Genomic DNA, 17,022 nt, shown 5'->3' with positions numbered 1-17,022 from the left:
ACCCAAGCTGAACCTGCTCTGGCACAACGTAAGGCCATCCCCTCTCATCCTATCGCTGTTAACCAAGAGCAGAGGCTGGCTCCCACCTCACTACAGTCTCCTTTCTGTAGCTGTAGTTTTCTAGTGAGCCTGGGCTGACAGCAGAATGCACAGCATTTTTCTGCAGTGTTTAATGACCGTGTAGCAACACTGAAAATACAACATATAAAATAATAATAATAATATTATTATTCCTTTTTATTTTTGTATAACTGAGTTCTTGCACTAATAAGAAAACCCACATGCAGCTATGCTATGAAACTTCCACTTAAAAAGCAAACATGGAGTTCAACCCAAGCAGCAGGCACAAGCACACTGCAGCTCTGAAACACGAGCACAGCCCTCCCTGCACTCCCCTCAGCTTTCCTCCCATTCTGGTTTTAGTTTCAAAGCATTTGGGCCTTAAATTCTCAGTGATGATAAAGACTACATTGTCGCCTGCCAACTAAACTCCATTCAGGCCTCATAATATATCACATAATATAACGGGATTAAGTTGTTAGCATGCTTTCCTTTCAGCTGCCATTTGTCAAACAAATAGCACTTTGAGGAAGGAAACCTATTTTCCCAGCTGCAGCACACACAATCTAGTTATCCATATTGCTCAGATTTCGCAGTTTACTCTCTCAAAAGATGACAAATTATTATGTGGAAACATTAAGCCTGTTTTCATTCAAATCAAGAGGATGCTTCGTGCTCTTCCCCAGGCACTCGCATGGCTGGAGCATGGAGGCATGGCCGAAGACCTGAGCTGCAGCCAAACCTCCACCCAACATCTGAGCATCCCTAAAGTGCCTAAATGTCTCTTTGTGCTGTTTCCCTTTGTATCAGCCTCTGTTAACCGGGTGTAGTTACCTGCTCTCATCTGCTGATAAGCTCTCTTTGGCAGAGGTCTGTGCACACCTACAGAAGTAACTAAGCAGTAATTTTCCTTGTAAAGGATCAACTGTAACAAAGCTGCTGATTTGATACATTCATAGCAGAACGCAGAGAAATCTGAAGTAAAGATGGGATAGGATTTATGAGGTTTCAAGTTGGACCGTGATTTTGTTGGTCCCTTGTGTTCTCATTCTCACCCCAACAAAGAGTGGGGCAGTGACATCTGTATCCCATTTCTGTGTGAACTGGACACAAAATGGGAACATGAATCACACCCAGAGGGCTGGATTACCTTGGGATTATATCACATGGGTACAGCACAGAGGGACCTGCAGGCAGGGACTGAAATGTGTCCCTTGCTCTGTGCAAGGGAAGGATGGGCATGAAACAAACGCCCCATGAAACACCCAACTGAGTCTAACCCAGAGGAAGGATGGCAAACATCTGAATGAAAGTCCCACCAGGCTCAAACATGGCTGAATGAGATGCTGGAATACGGCCCGCGTGGTTTTCTCACTCGGAAAACCATTTGCCCTCATTTTGCAGCCCAGCAAAATGCCTTCACCTGATGCAAACAGCCCTCTGTTCAACCAAGCTGGCTACAGCCAGGTAACGACTTGTATATTGCTGTGAGGTGGATCACTAGTTTTAGAAACATAGTGCTGTATTTATTTAAATATCCTGGCTTATTTCATGCAACAGAAATTACTCTCTGGAAAATGAAAGTATTGAAGCAACAAAAGCAGTCATTAGTCCTAGAGAGGCTCCAAAACACTGCTCTAAAACTCTCCGGAAATGCTACACAAATGGTAAAACAAGCTGTCAGTGCCAGCTACAGCCCAGCTAACGGCACACACGTCTCCCCGTGCTCCCTTTCTTTCGATTGCCCGTGTGATAGCACAAGTGAGCCAACTGCTGGTGCCTCTGCTCTGCTACACAAAGCCAATTTGTTGCGTGGCTCTTCGTGTCTTTGTGCGAAGGAGATTAACCCACAGCTTTGCTTACAGGAACATTTTCAGTGGATTGTCACACATGCCATTTACTAACCATTCACCTGAAGGATGTGGGTCTGATACAGCTCTTCATAGCCGTAGGCATGACAGGTGTAATTGCCCATGTGAATAGTTGTTACCTTGGTGATGTAGAGGGAATCGTCTTCTCCAAAATCCTGTAGCAACAAAAGACAGGAAAGGCACCTTATTATTTAGTAAAAGCATGTTATGCACCACGGGAAGGGAGGTGACCTGCTCAGCGGTTTGGAGAGCAGCACAGCTTGGGAACACAGCCTGCATTCCGAACAGCAAATTTCAGAGTTCATAAATCAATGTGAAGAAGAAAATGAGCAGCAATTTCAGAGTAAGGCAAAGTAACTCATCTGAGAATATGAACTTTTGTGCCGGTTGTTAACAAGGTGCTTTTTGCACATAAAAAAAAGATAGCAATCTCCAGCTGTTTAATTTATAGAGAAATTTAACATCTAGCCGTTAACCTCAGGTGCACAGCACACAACTCTGGGGTGGGTTGAGGCTTCCTTTAGCTGTGCTGGCCCTCAGGAAACACACGGTAACCTTGAGACTTGATGAGGAAGAGCTGAGGCTGTTTGTCAGCTCTCAGACCACATCCCAGGCAGAAGACAGGGAAAAAAAGAAACAAAGGCTTTCTGTCAGAGAAACTTCCTTGGAGTCAGCCTGCCTCCATCGATAACTGGCTGACAGATATCCTTCTTTTTATCCCTTCCCTTTCCCACATCTGCTGTCACGCTGCAATGTTTGTTTGTCAGCAGGGTGCAGGTCTGCTATTAGGGAGGTTTGGGCACTGAATATTTTGCATAACTGCTCTGTTTAGGAATATATGTCAAATTATCATTAACAGAATGGTTGCACTGATGGGTACACAAAGCAGCTTCTTTTGTTACTCTATTTACAGCCCCCAACATGTTCATACCTTCACAGAAACTCAGGAGGATATACTTTAAGAACAGTTAATGAGCTTAAAGAACGATTTCCCCTTAATTAACTCCATGCATGAAGCATGCTAAATTCAACTCCTCGCACAATTTCATCACAAAAGCAAGGTAAAAAGCAATTAATAATCAGGGTGGCATGAAACCAGCGCAACAGGGTGAGTGTTGGAGAGCTGGAATGGCAAAGTCACACTCCTTGTGCAATCCTTCTGCTGCTCTTCTTCCCCACAGCCCAGTCCTGGGACAGCAAAGGGAAGCGTGGGGTCTTCCCTGATTTTTAGACATGCTACAAGGCAGAGCTTGCAGGTGGGACAACATTTTGTTTCTCTTCTGATCCAAAGGGGGACAGAAACAAGGGCACTGCCTCTGCTCTCCACTGCCCATGGCGTGCTGCTGCTCTGACGCGCACAGATCTGAGCAAGAACAAAGCCAAAGATGCCCCTGAAATTCGTTATCTACAACCAAAAGCATCTCAGACACAAGTGGTGCTTTGGGTGTCAGGCAGATTGGGCATCCAGAATGAGGTTAAGCTCCCCAATACATCACAGATAATACACACTGAAAATTCCCCGTTTCCAGCATTTGCCTGCTTTCTGGCCAGCTAGATCTTTCCTGCTGAAAAACAAAGGTGCAGGAATAACCGCAAATGGAAGAGCTATCACCCCTGCTCAAATGATATTTGCACGAGAGAGAGACGACGCTTGCAGCAGAGGGGACTCAATAACAGTTTTTCAAGTTAAGCCCAAAGCAACTCAGATTGAGTTCAGGTCAATAAAAGCAGGACGACCATTTTTATGGAATGATTTATACGGAGTGGTAGAAATACAGTAGAATGCAATCTTAAAGGAAGCAATGTGCTTAGAACTGAAAAGATATCGCAGCAAAATATTGTGAATGCTTGGTCTGTGCTCTGTAATTGGCTTTTTATGGACAGCCTGTTTTTTTTCAACCCATACAAACATATTAACGTAATACATTTAATACAATAACTCTTACAAAAAACAAACTGATGCCAGATTACAGGATTATTCTCTTCCTCTCCAAATGCATTTTTCTTGTAAAGAGAAGCTTTTGTTGGTAAAAGCATGGTTTATAGCATTTAAAAAACTATTTTCTGTCTTCCAGCACTTAAAAAAGGTCATCAAATGCAATTCTGACGATGCTGTACCCTTCCTGTCAGGCTCAGAAGGGAAATAATCTGCTCTACATTAGAGCTCACATGAGACCACAACATTATTGAGAACCCCAGGGTTAGGGATGGGAAAGAAAACGTAATCACCAGATTTAGGTTCAATACTGCATCTTCTGTTGCTACAAAAAGAAAGTTGAATTCTGTAACAAATCAGTGATTCTTCCCGTGTGCTTATTTATTGCAGCTTACAGTTTCTCCCTGTGTTTCCCTGTGGATGTAATTAGTGCATGAAGATTTCACGGTTACATTTGATATATATGCATGCATTCTTATGCACAAACACTTGCTGTTTATTCTCCATTATATAAAGGTGCAATTTTTTCCCAATAAAACTTCTCAAAAACCATTTACCATAAAATCTCTTTAGAGTCAAGTTCTGAGCTTGTTCCACCATCCATCCATCCTCCCAGCCACCCCTCCATACAAACACATTCACATAAAGTTTCTAGGGGAGAACTGGAGGGAAGAGGTTGAAATAGGCAAAGGGAACGAGAAGAATTCATGCTTGAAAAAGGCAGAGGAAACATTTCTGTGTGCTTTGACTTTTTCAGATGGCTTTGGCTTGCAAAGCCAAGTTCCCAAGTCACCACAAGCCTGAAAGCACTCAGGAGCCATAAGCATCTATAAAAATGATGTAACACAATTCTTCCCTCCTAAAGCTATCACACCTTTCAAGCAGAGCATCTCATGGCTGCCCAAAGCCACGCTGCTGTGCAACCCTGGGAGCTGGGTCTGCCCTACAATTCCCCTGCAATGCAAAAAGGCAAACTGCAGAGACATGTTTATGTACAGACCCATGACAAAGGATAAGCAAGCAGGAGAAAGGGAAGAAAGTCACTTCTGGGGCATAGTTACCCTCTGTTACTGCTGAAGCTGAGTTTTCTTGTGAAGGGGAAGAAATAGAAGCAATGTAAATGTATGAGCAAGAAGCAGAAGCCCTTCTAACAGCTACAGAGCAACAGCAAAGCTTGCAAGGAAAGCAGTCAGGTAAGGACAAGGTGTTCTCACCTCCATTTTATCAATTTCATTATAAAATAATGTTATACGTTCTGGGTTAAAAACTAAAAGAAAAAAATCAGCAAGCAGTGCTTATAATTTCTCATAATTGATAAGGTCATCTAGTGACAGCTGACAAATGGACTCCCCCAGCAGTTCATCTCATATTCTTTCTCTCTTTTTGGAATCAAAGTTCTCTGCCCTTCATGAGCTTCTTTTACACCTTGCAGCTACCCTTCAAACAAAGGGCTGATTAAGTGATCTCGGGATACATTTGAACTTCTCAAGATTAAAAGAAAACCACCACCCTGCATTTAAATTGATAACTGCTCAGTAATCTGAAACACACAGCCCAAGTTGCCACTGCACACACTCCATTTCAAAAAATAACAAAGCAGATCCAAAAAAAAAAAAAAAAAAAAAAAGATATGCACTTTTCTGTACTGAATTTCCCTTCCATCACCACTGATTACCCAAGACATCAATTCCTCCAAACAGAAGATTTTTCATATTTATTTACCCATTCCTCCTTTCTAATGCATTCCCTGGTCATGCAATCTGCTGCTGCTCGGAGACACGGCGCTTAGAAATGTGTAAAACATCACCTATTGCTTGTAAATCCAGCTCCTGCTCTGACACAGGTGCGATGCGTTATGGAGCTGGAATGCCACAAATCTCCAGCTCTGACACGCAGGGATGGGAGTGGGCACAGTGCTGGGGCAGCCTGCCGACACTGCGATGGAATCCACGTGCTTTCCTTGTCAGAAAGCTTTCCAACAGGACTTGGGGTTGTTCCGACACAGAGGGGGAACATATGGGAAACGTCTTGAAATTCTGGCAAAAAGGAACCGTTTTCCAGGAGGTCTTATTTTAAAGAGCAATTGGCATTTAGCAGATGAGGGTTTTTTTTTTGGTTTTCTGTTTTTTTTTTTTTTTTATCATAGAATGGCCTGGGTTGCAAAGGACCACAACACTCATCTCATTCCAACCCCTGCTATGTGCAGTGTCACCAAACCACCAGATCAAGCTGCCCAGAGCCACATCCAGGCTGGCCTTGGAATAGAAGGCCAGAATAACTTCCATTTACTGGAGGAAAACAAACCCAAACTAGTCTCAAATGGTTGGAAGGAACAAACCTAGATGAGCTCAAGGAAACCTTCTCACAGCTCTGGTACCTCCTTCAGACAAAGCCAGGCCTGGCGCTGAGGCTTGCTGGTGCCACTGGGTTTCCACTAGAGGGAAATCAACGCCGTCACGCTTTCATAACAACCAACACAGAGATGAAAATTCAACTGTTTGCTTTAAAAAGCCTGCCTGATCCTCAGAGTCCTGGAAATCTCTCTCTGATAATGTTTACGGGATTTTAAAACAAAATGTACCCAAGCATTTAATGAGATTATTATTATGCAAAATCTCCAACAATGGCTATCACTTGGAAAGTGATTTCTCCACACTAATCAAACGTCTCTGATCTTTTTTTTACAATAGACTCATGAGTGATTCATATAAAAATAATAAAAACTAAATTAGTCATGGCCTCTTAAATCACTTTCTTTGGTGCTCTTAATAATTCATTCCCAGAGACAAGCTGAGAACTTATGCTTCATTAATATTATTTGTTCTTGGTTTTACACACGGCATCTCACACTTTAGTGCTCTACATGGAGAAAAATTCAGCCTTAAGCAAATGCCAGAAAACTGTTGCAAACACAGCCCAGTGGGATATTAATTTATCTCTGTTCCTGTTTTGCTGCTTAAAGAATTTAGCACAACAGAAGACTTTGCTGGTGAGCCAGAAAAAGTTTTTTCTTGACTTATTTGGATACAGCCTTTTAAAATAACCGTACAGTTATAGCACAGATAAAAAACGGATGACTTTATATCCTCAGAAACCCAGAGAGATGATACGAAGAAGAAAATCCACGGTGGGTCTTCCTGCTGGTGGAAGGAGGGATGATTCAGGGAAGCGTGTCTATTAATCGGATCTACCACCCATTGCAGAGAAAAGCAACGAGTCTGATCAAACAACAACTGACTTTGGGAGAAAACAGGATGCATCAACTCCGGCTTTCTACCGAGGGCACAGAGGCAGAGACTTTGGTTGGTAACCCAACTCTTGGTTGCATCAACCCGAGCAAGTGTTGGACAGCACATCTGATTCCAAAGAGCCCTAATCCATCTCACCATCACAGCCCTTCTGATGCTTTCTGTAAGCATGCCAGCCCAGTTAACTCAGCACTTCACAGTAGATGATTTTAATTGGCTCGCTCCTTTCTTCCTGCTCATTTTTAGAAGTTTCACACTGTATTTATAGCTCTCCTGTTATAAAACCCAGACAGAGCGTATGCAATTCATCTCTAGGAGTCACATCTCTTGTGTCTCAAAAACTTCACGAGGCCTGTGCCCATCTGGAAGAAGTACAAACCAAACCACCCAGGCTGCTGGGACAAAGCCTTCCTCCACAAAAATGACAGGTTTGGGGAGGTGAACCCTTATCATCTACAGACAGTTAGGACCAGGTGAACAACTGCAGTGTCCCCATGGAAGTATTCCTGCATCTGCAGTAATCACCTGCAAACTTTGGGCCGTGACACAAAATTAAGCTCTCCCACTGAAGGCACCAAGTGCATCCAACTTCTGTGGACTTTACTAGAGAAAAGTGAGAAATGACATATTCAGAAAATACTGTAAGCGTTAATTTTCCACCTGACCTCTATTTTAGAGCCTCTGAGACCTGAGACACTACAAGCACTGAGTAATTTCTTAAATTTTGATTTGAAAAAGAAAGAAATTTGGCTTTAAATATGCAAGTTCCTGTAATGTACCCACATCACTGTATTACTGCAGCATTCAGGTGTGATCATTTTAAGGGCCTCATTCCTATCAGCAGGGTATTAAGTAGGGTTATTCACACCTGATCTTTTTATTATTTAACAATGGAATTACATTAGTACCATCAACAGGGACGTATCTACTTCATGCAGTTTGTTCTAATGAGCAATCTGGTCCAGCTGACTTCTTACTTTTAAGGTTGGCCATTTGCTTTGGTCTCCAAGCATTACACAACTGAACCTGCATGAAGTTGGCACCGGTCTCTTCCGGAGATGAGCACTCAAGACATCAAGAATTTGGCACGTGGATCTCATGTTGGATGGACACCCTCTCCCTATACTTTCTGCAAGATCAGCTAATCGATACACACAAGTGACAATAGCAAACGAATGACAGGCCACACATTGTTAGCTCCCAGGAGCAATGCTTTTTAGGGCCATTATTGATTTTTTATCAGACTAGGAGAAAGCCTTCATTTCCCAAGTGCTTCCCCTGAGGGGAGCTGGCTCTGGAGTCTTGCATTTGTTCCTAGATGAGGATTTCTTTTGCAGAGGAAGGACGCGTTACCCTACTCGGCACGTGCAGAAACGAAGCAACCCAAGTTTCAAACATGAGCAACAAAGAGTGCATTTCTGAACTAATGATCTAATGTAGATCTGGGTTAAACTGTACAGATGAACATGAAAAGAATAATGAGAACTGCTCATGAATTAGTTCAAGCTATTTGCATCATATTGGTAACTCACCATGTTCTTATCTACCTGTGCTCTGTTACACTTGTTTTCTTATGATAATATGCTCTTCTCTGTTGTTTGTGTACGTTTTCATCGTGCTGCTATAGATAAGCTTTTGTTTACAAGTTTTGTTCATAAATTGATGTATTTTTCTCCAGATAATGTTAAATCACATGAAACAATACCCTATAAATACATTTAATTCCACGAGGAGTTTTTTTTATGTTTTCAAATTGAGGAATGCTTTCATAATCACAGATTTAGGACAGCATATTGCTTTTTCCTGGGAGGCAGAAGGATATTATTTTGAAAGATAACACATTTTAACCAGTTTGCTATTTGTAGTCAAACATCAATTTGCAGCTATCACAACCTCACCCATTTCAGCTACACTGTAGTTATTTTCTTCACCAGAAAAGTTGATGTGACTTTTTTTTAGTACAGCTGCAAAAGCATTTATAATGGATAAAATAACCTGGATGGGAAATGTATGAATAAATAATATTTTCATGCAAAAAGCAATCTTAAGTGTTTGCAAGAAAAATCATTTAATTACATGTACCATTAAGATGGCTCTTTTGTACCAGCTATGTGGCAACTCATTAACAGAGCTCTTCACCAACAAGACAAATTAATGTTGCTTATGAAAGCTTCTGATTAAGAGAGAAATGGAAAGTTATTAATACTTTGTTGCCACTCGAGATATCTCATAAAAATGATTTAAGTAAAGCACATAAACATCCAGGCATTACAGTAATCTTCAGCCTCTCAGTTCTGCATGAATTTCGGATTACTTCGGTTTTTGTTGAACTTGTCACTTCTAGTATTAATTTGGAACACAGTCAACCTTCTCATACCACATCTATCAACCATCTTAGGGGAATAAAGCCACAAAGGACTTTGCAGTGGTTCCTTCCCTCTGCTGTGCTCACATCGTCTTTGAAGAGCTCTGCTTCTTCTGACTTGGACCAATATTTTCATCTGATTTCCTCAATTAGCACTTAGAAGAGAAAGAGTTTAATTGAAACATAATACAAGGATTTTTCCAAGTGCATGAATATCCTGTAGGTTTCTGTGTGATTACCACTGTGCCAGGAGCAGGGAGGATTTCCTTCAACTTAAAAAGGTACAATTAATCTCCTGTTGCACTTCCAATTAGTCAAATTGCTAACCTTATTGTGAAAAGCAGAAATGCAATTGAGTTTCTGCTCGAGGCACTCTAAAAGAAAACTGAAGTAATTTCATTAACTGACTTCAAGTGTATTAAGAAGCACGCTGCCCTCACTTCCCCGCTGTCGATGCCCTTAAAGAGTTGATTGCTTTATGTCCTTCTCTGCGCCCACGAGGGGCTGCCCCAAGCTGCAACCTCAAAGCAAACACTGCAGCTCTGCTGCTGGTGCCTACAGGCAAGAATTAACCCCAAGCACAGGCATGCTCACGCTTCCAAAGGGCCATCTCCACCTGAGCTCCCAACAAGGGCACCCAGCCATGCAAGGGCCCACCTGGGCAGCCACAGACACATTGCCCAGAAGGGGAAATAAAAGGGTCACAGCCCCCCACGTTGCCTCACCTCGAGTCACCAGAACGCAGATGGCAATGGTGTATATGGAACATGAAGAGCTTTACAGCTTAATTAAAGATGGAAAAGATGCTCAAGTGTTTATTAGATTAAAAAAAAAATGCTGATGCGCAATAGCACCAGGTGTTCTACGACAAGGTGAGAGGGATCATAAACTGACACTCAAAACATCAAAATCGAGCATAAATCCCGTTTTGCTTCCTTGTAAGAGCCTGAGTGCTCCGTTTATATGGTTTCTCAGTGATATCAGTTCAAACAGATAAAAAACTATGTATTTTTTCCTGCTATTGCACGGGACTGTCCAAGGAGCGTGTAATCATGCAGGATCCAGTTTATGTTCAAAGACCTAAGTCTTCCTAACATTTAGCAACAAATGCTCAAGTGAATTACTCATAAGTAAACCAGAAGTCCACTTGGACCAGCACTAAATTACGAAGGAATTGGCATTTGAGCTTGAAAATTTACTGCTCCAATCCTAATTAAAACAGTTGGGTTACAAAGCCTCAGAGCCACATGCTGTCCTCCAGGGATGCCTCTATGCTCCACTTCCCAGGTTTGTTGTTCTGTGCTCCATTCACACACCAGCTTCAAATATTCTTTTAAAAATAAAAATAAATCAATGCGATCACAACCAAAATTTCATAAAGACAATACAAATGCCTGGAATTTTCATTAGTTTGGGCCAAAAGATTCTATTACTACTCTTGAGGCTCCAGAGGATGAGGAAATAGGATTTCAGAACAGCTGACTCTCACTTTTAACTCAGTTGGGCTCAGCAGCAAAACATGAGCCTCAAAATAGGACCTCTCAGATCAACCCTGCAAACATTGCTGCCCATAGAAAGGCTCCTTTCTACATTCTGGTCACACAAAGCCATTGAGTTTGCTTGCTGTGGATTAAACTAAGCATGCTGGCAGCAAGTGTAATCTTTACTCAGCTTAATCTGCATCGAGGAATAGATCTGTTCTGAAGAATGTTTGGACAGGACCATAAGCTGTCAGGTCGGCCACTTTCCCACTGCAGGAGGGAACGGCGGATTTTGCGTATTGCATTTTGGTGGTGTTCCATGCATTTTTAGTGCAGTGACCCAACGGCCATTATCCCAACCACAGCACTGATGGATGGCTGGAAGAAATCCTGTCAGCTCTGCAAGCCTTGGGCTGGCTGTGCAATCCTAAGCATCTTCAGCACTGCTCCTTATAAACCTTGCCAACACTGCAGTGGGACGTTTGCTGGTTTCACACTGCATGCCACGCTCCAAAAGGCAACAAGAAATGCATTTGGAAAAGGTAATTTTTGCTTTCATTAAAAGAAAAATTTTAGATAGCTGTAATTACTGAATTTGTGTGTACAGTAATCACTTACATACAGCGTGCACTAGGCTCCTACTAAGGCAGAGGCAACAAATAATGTGTTATGCTGCAGTAAAGAGTAAAACAAAGACTTCTCGCATTTCAGCAATCCCAGATACACAACAATTTAGGGAGCTGTGGCTGTAACAACTCTGAACTGAGTGGTTATCAAATTAACAAGAGCTGAACAAAAACATAAATCAACTCTTTCTGTAGCGCAATTAAAATAAAAACTGATTTACCGTGTACTGTAATGCAAAGAGAAATTAAATACGGACCGTATTTTTTCTACATGACTTTCCAGTTTCTCCATAATTAAATGTTATTAAATAAATGAGGAAGTTTACGCCATTACTCAGGTATTGTTTTTACTATGAACTGTGACTCACACATCAGACCAGCGCTGCGAATTAAAAGAGATCCATCTCCCTTCCTGCCAAGGTATCACCACACCCCGCTGAATTACCCCATATTTTAAAGTGCTCGTCAGAAATCCTGAGCAGTGAGAGATGGGAGCAGGCTGAAAGGCGAAGGAAAGGGGAGAAACAGATTTATTTGATTTAGATAGAGGAGAGATTTCACTGCCAGCCATAAATGTGTTGTTTCATGCTCTCAATGAACCCGTGGCTTTGTACTGGGAATGAGAAAGCCGAGAGGTTAATGGTGTGGAGAGCTCCTTCCCCTGCTTTCCAGGGCTGCTCTGGTTGCACTGAACTGAACAAGGAACAGGGGATGAAGTATCAATGCTAAGCAACTTGCAGTAAGCTGAGCATCCCAAGAACCCACGCTCTCAGCTGTTACTATTAAGACATTCCTATAAAAGCAAAACATCACACCAGTTTTGTTTTTCATGACAATAACGAGACAAAACTTGTTCCTTTCAAACTATCCGCCGTGAAATGAAGCCGCATTCAATACACGAGAAGGAGCAACTCAGGACTTACATTGATGTCTTCCAGGTCAAGGAAGTTGAGGATGATGCCGTTGCGCTTCCAGATGATGGGCGGCCGCAGCGCCCCGCGGATGCCGCACGTCAGGATGGTGCTGAGGCCCACTGTGATGGTGGTGATGCTGACCCGCTGCTCCTCGGGCAGTGTGAGCTGGACCACCTCTGCAAAGGAATAATACCAAATAGCACCACGGTTCCCTTTCTTCTCCATTCCAGGAATAACTTTGAAGGATTTTAGCAAGGCGTTGGGTGTAAAGACAAAAATCTCCAAGCAACAAAGCCAAGGTCCTCTCAGCTTTCCCACTGAGAGGATCAAGGAATGCTCACAGCCTACTGGCATTATAGTGCCTCAGCCGAGACAGAAACTTGGCCTGGGGAATGAGCCCCTCCCTCCTCCCAAAGCCCCTCTGTCCTCATCCCACTGCATGTGGTCCCAAACAGGTACCAAAGAGATGGATGCTGCCCTGCCCCAGGCTGTGTGCTTTAAGAAAACTAAGTGCAGCATTGCTGACACTACAAAACACCACGTGGGCTTGTGATATTCCCTTCCTTGCACCAGCTGGCAGAGCTACCCTATTCATCAGGCTCATTCTCATATATCTGCAGTGTGACCCACACAAGATCTGTGTACCACTCTTTGCACTGAGAAGATTTAAAAGCCTCATGCACTTTCTTCCGCTGACTTTCAGTGACTGCAAACACCATCTTTGTCATTTCAAGTCACAGCTTAAGATGTGATATTGCCTTAAGAGTTAACAGCTTTTGTGGTAAAATCCTCTTCACCTGGCCTCCACTACAGAAGCGTACTCAATAAAACCCAACACCTACTTCTTCAAGGAACATTCTCCATCTCTTCATACTCCCTGCATGAAAACTGCTATTAAAAGTCTCAAGTAACAATTCTGGAAGATCTGTTCATTAAAATATTTGATGTCTTCCCCAACCTGGGCAGCTGACAGGATTGACTTTAGGGCTCCATCTGATGATTGTGAGCCCCTCGTGCAGAACCCACTTGTGAAGCCATGCTGAGCAGCTCTGCATCCCTCCTCCACCCAAGCGAGAAGTCAATGCAGTGTGCCACAAACCATATTCACTACTGGAGGCCCGAGGCTGATTTCGGGTTGCAAAGATCAATACATTGCATGCCATGTCTGCCAGCCATGAGCTGTTCTCCCACTTAATATTCTCAGCACTGCTTAGAAACACCATGAGTTAAAATAAACAGCTGTCAATCTATCAATCAAAAACTAGGAAAGTCAGACCAACATCATGCTACTACTTGGGGTGCAGTCACTCCCATAGAGCGGACACAAGAGGAGTCTGGCCATCAAACTTTTATGCCCCTGAAATCTTAAAGCCCAGATGGAGTGACAGAGGAGGAGCAAAAAGAGGAGAACATCACCCACCCACAGTCAGGTTAGCAGCAAAGCCAGGATTGAACACCTCATTACACACCACCTCATTAAGCCACATCTCATTAGGCATCACCCTTGGGTATGTGCTGGAGGAGGAGATCTCACACTGGGGTCAGTGTAGGATGCAGTGCCCCAGCCCTGTGCCTTCACCCACCCGCCTGAAGCACGTAAACCCCATAGAGGTGCTGGTAACAGTTACTTTCTGCATAAAAAGAGCTCCTTTTTTTATTAATAAAATATTTGGAGCACACTTGACAGGATAAAGAATCGATAGTTACAATAATTTGTAGCACAGAATAGGGCTAATGAGGACCATCTCTTCTTGAGGAGAAATGAAATAAAGGGTCATTCCTTTATGAGAATTCTTTTTTCCTTCTTACAGCTGTTCTCCTCAACTCTATGTGCCATTTCTCACACTGCCCAGCTCCCGAGCTCCAGTGGTCCCTTAAGAAGGCATTGGGAAGGCTGCCACACATCAAGGAACTGAATCAGGTCAGAATGGGACTTTTTAGGCTACAGCAAGTATGTAATATAGATAGATCACTTAAATAATCACATACCTCCCTCAAATACTTCTATGGAATATATTTGAAGGCATCCTACCACGACCAAACTGACTTTCAAGGGTCTTTCTATTAATAGAGGATTATGTTGTGTGGTTTTAGTCACAGCTTTCTTGGCATCGCTAGAAAAAAAAAAAAATGCACTTACACAACCAGGTGCCTTGGGATGGAAATAGAGATGCCCTGCAAGGAGATTAAGGTTGTGCTCCTTGGTTTGAAAACACAAATCTGCTTAGAAAAATCACAATCTTGTACTTAAGTTGCAGACCTCAAACACTCTGATGCTGGTTGTACAAGTTGTTCAAGTCACCATAATGATCTTGGGTGGAATCCTCTAGGTTAAGTATTGAGCTGCTCATTTTATTTTTTAAAATCTTTACGAGATAAAAGGATTTTTACCACACACATAAAAACCAAACAGAAATGAATGGGGAATATTCAAAGCATGCTCACGTGCAGAACGCAGACTGGAATGGAATCTGACCCTAAAATGGCGCAATTTCAAGTTTATTGGGAAATTCTGCATGTAAGCATAGTAGCTCTGCATACACTCCATGGATTCTGCAAGTATCACTCCTAGCTTATCCTATTTATCAAGCCATGTCAAACCTTGTATTCTTCACTGATATTTCATCTGAAGCAAATTCTCAGCCTACTGCAGGGAGAGGAAAAAGTGGTTCTTGTAACCCATCTGCCACCAGTAGGATCCCCAACGCTTGTGACTCAACTTTGGGTACTTCAAGACAGCTCGGTAGCAATCAGCTTCACGAAGGAACAGATGCAACCATGTTCACCTACAGCATTTTGCCAAACTCCAAATTAAATCACAGTCACTAGGACTGGGCAGGAGGGCGGTTCAGGGAAATCCTGCTCCTCACAGCTCTTCTCTCTGCTGCTATCCCCATCCCAGAGGGGCTGTGATGCAGTGCAGACCATTGGGCCAACCACGCCGCCGTGCCACCATTGGAATTTCTCGCAAGACGTTTGAGATGGTGAAGGCTCACTAATTCCTTTTCTTGTTAAAAGTGTCAAGGCACTGCCAAACGTTTCCCTGCACCCCTCCTCCTCTCCAATTTTATTTCTTAAGGCTCTAAAGCAGGAGTTGTGCTGCACCTTTGCACGCTCTGCATACTAATGCACGCAGGTATTACTTGTTGTGCTGTTTTATCACGGAAATCTTTCCTCTGCTGTCATTTGCAGCCCGCCAAAGGCAATCATAATTTCACAATGAAGACATGTATAATTGAGGTCATTATAGGGAGCAACCTGGAATGAGCATCTATGGAGGAAAACTCATTGATTTAGCACGGCGTAGAGATAATTTACATAGTAAATGTCGTTTCCCTGCGTGCCTTTGCTCGTGCTACACTACGCAGAAAAAGATTTCATGTTTTTTTTAAAGTGCTTCATATCATTAATTAGATCTTTTCACTTAAACCTAAAGAAAATATATTTTTAATACACTGTTACCACCTTTAATCATTGTTACATTTGTTCATGGGTATCTCATCCTGCTAAAACAGAATACGGAGCAAAGGACTTTATTGCTTAAATTATGCTGAAGGGACAAGGAAATAATTTTTTAATCTTTTAACTGGCTCTTGCATAGTACACAATGTACCAAAACGTAACACTGCTGGAAGCAAGGGATGGGAGAACTCACTGCTATAGAAAGCCTCACGCACAGATCCTCACCTCCCAGTTAACTCACACAGACCTTTAGCTTGGGAAATGGAGCATGGGTAACACAGCCCCAAACACATCGTGCTTCCCCAGCAGTTGGTCAAGTTGGGACTGATTTAATGGGACGCAAACTTTTGTCCTCACTCAGTTCCCCAAATCCTGCAGCTGTTGCTCAGGCCCTGCACTGGGTCGGTACACCTCTATATTGCCTTGTGGCCAATACTGCAGCACACAGGTCAAAGGTGATGTTAGCATTTGTTTCAACAGATAGAAGCCTTCTTTCTGGTTATAGTTGCAGGTGAGGACCTAACTGAATCAAGAAAGCCAAAGCAATTAGTGGGTGAGAGGATAAAATAAGATATTCCTTTTTTAATTCCTTTTTCTCCAATATTTTTGATGAAAAGTGTTTGGCTTGGTATAGAGAAGATCAATTTTAGAACCTCTTAAACCCGAGAGGATTGCAGCTAATGGATTTTAAAATGACTGTATGTGAGGTACAACAACTGACCATGAGATCTGGCCAGCCACAGAGTGACTGCCTAGGATGGGATGTGGCCACTGCAAATACTAAGGGCAGTTCAGAGTGGGTCTGAATGCGTAAAACACTGCCTAACACACTTATAAATTACTCAGATTAGCATTAGAGTATTTTCCAAACACCCTGTGATTTAGTTTCTACCCTACTCCGTGGAGCAAGTAAATGAATTAATAAAACCAATGCCACACAAATCACCCCAGGTCTGCGTGCTCATGCAAAGCTGTCACACTGCTGCCTCCAGGACCAGCTCCAGAAGAAATGTTGCCATGTTAACACAGTTTGCTGGAGATTGAGGCTCGACAAGCCCA

At 42.7% G+C, this 17,022-nt stretch overlaps 1 protein-coding gene across 6 annotated transcripts in view; it reads right to left on the bottom strand.

The window, feature by feature from the left end:
- FSTL4 (follistatin like 4) overlaps positions 1-17,022 on the bottom strand; it is a 188,470-nt gene that overhangs the window by 24,325 nt on the left and 147,123 nt on the right. For all 6 annotated transcript variants that reach the window (XM_048960272.1, XM_048960271.1, XM_048960270.1 and 3 more), the window contains 2 exons: positions 12,511-12,677; positions 1,966-2,086 (listed from right to left, as the gene is read on the bottom strand). In XM_048960272.1, coding sequence (XP_048816229.1) covers positions 1,966-2,086; positions 12,511-12,677 — 288 coding nt within the window. The remainder of the gene's footprint in view (positions 1-1,965; positions 2,087-12,510; positions 12,678-17,022) is intronic.

The sequence above is a fragment of the Lagopus muta genome, chromosome 14 (assembly GCF_023343835.1).
Source record: "Lagopus muta isolate bLagMut1 chromosome 14, bLagMut1 primary, whole genome shotgun sequence".
Taxonomy (NCBI): domain Eukaryota; kingdom Metazoa; phylum Chordata; class Aves; order Galliformes; family Phasianidae; genus Lagopus; species Lagopus muta.
Note: the sequence above shows the minus strand (reverse complement) of the source record. Positions and strands in the feature narration are given on the sequence as shown.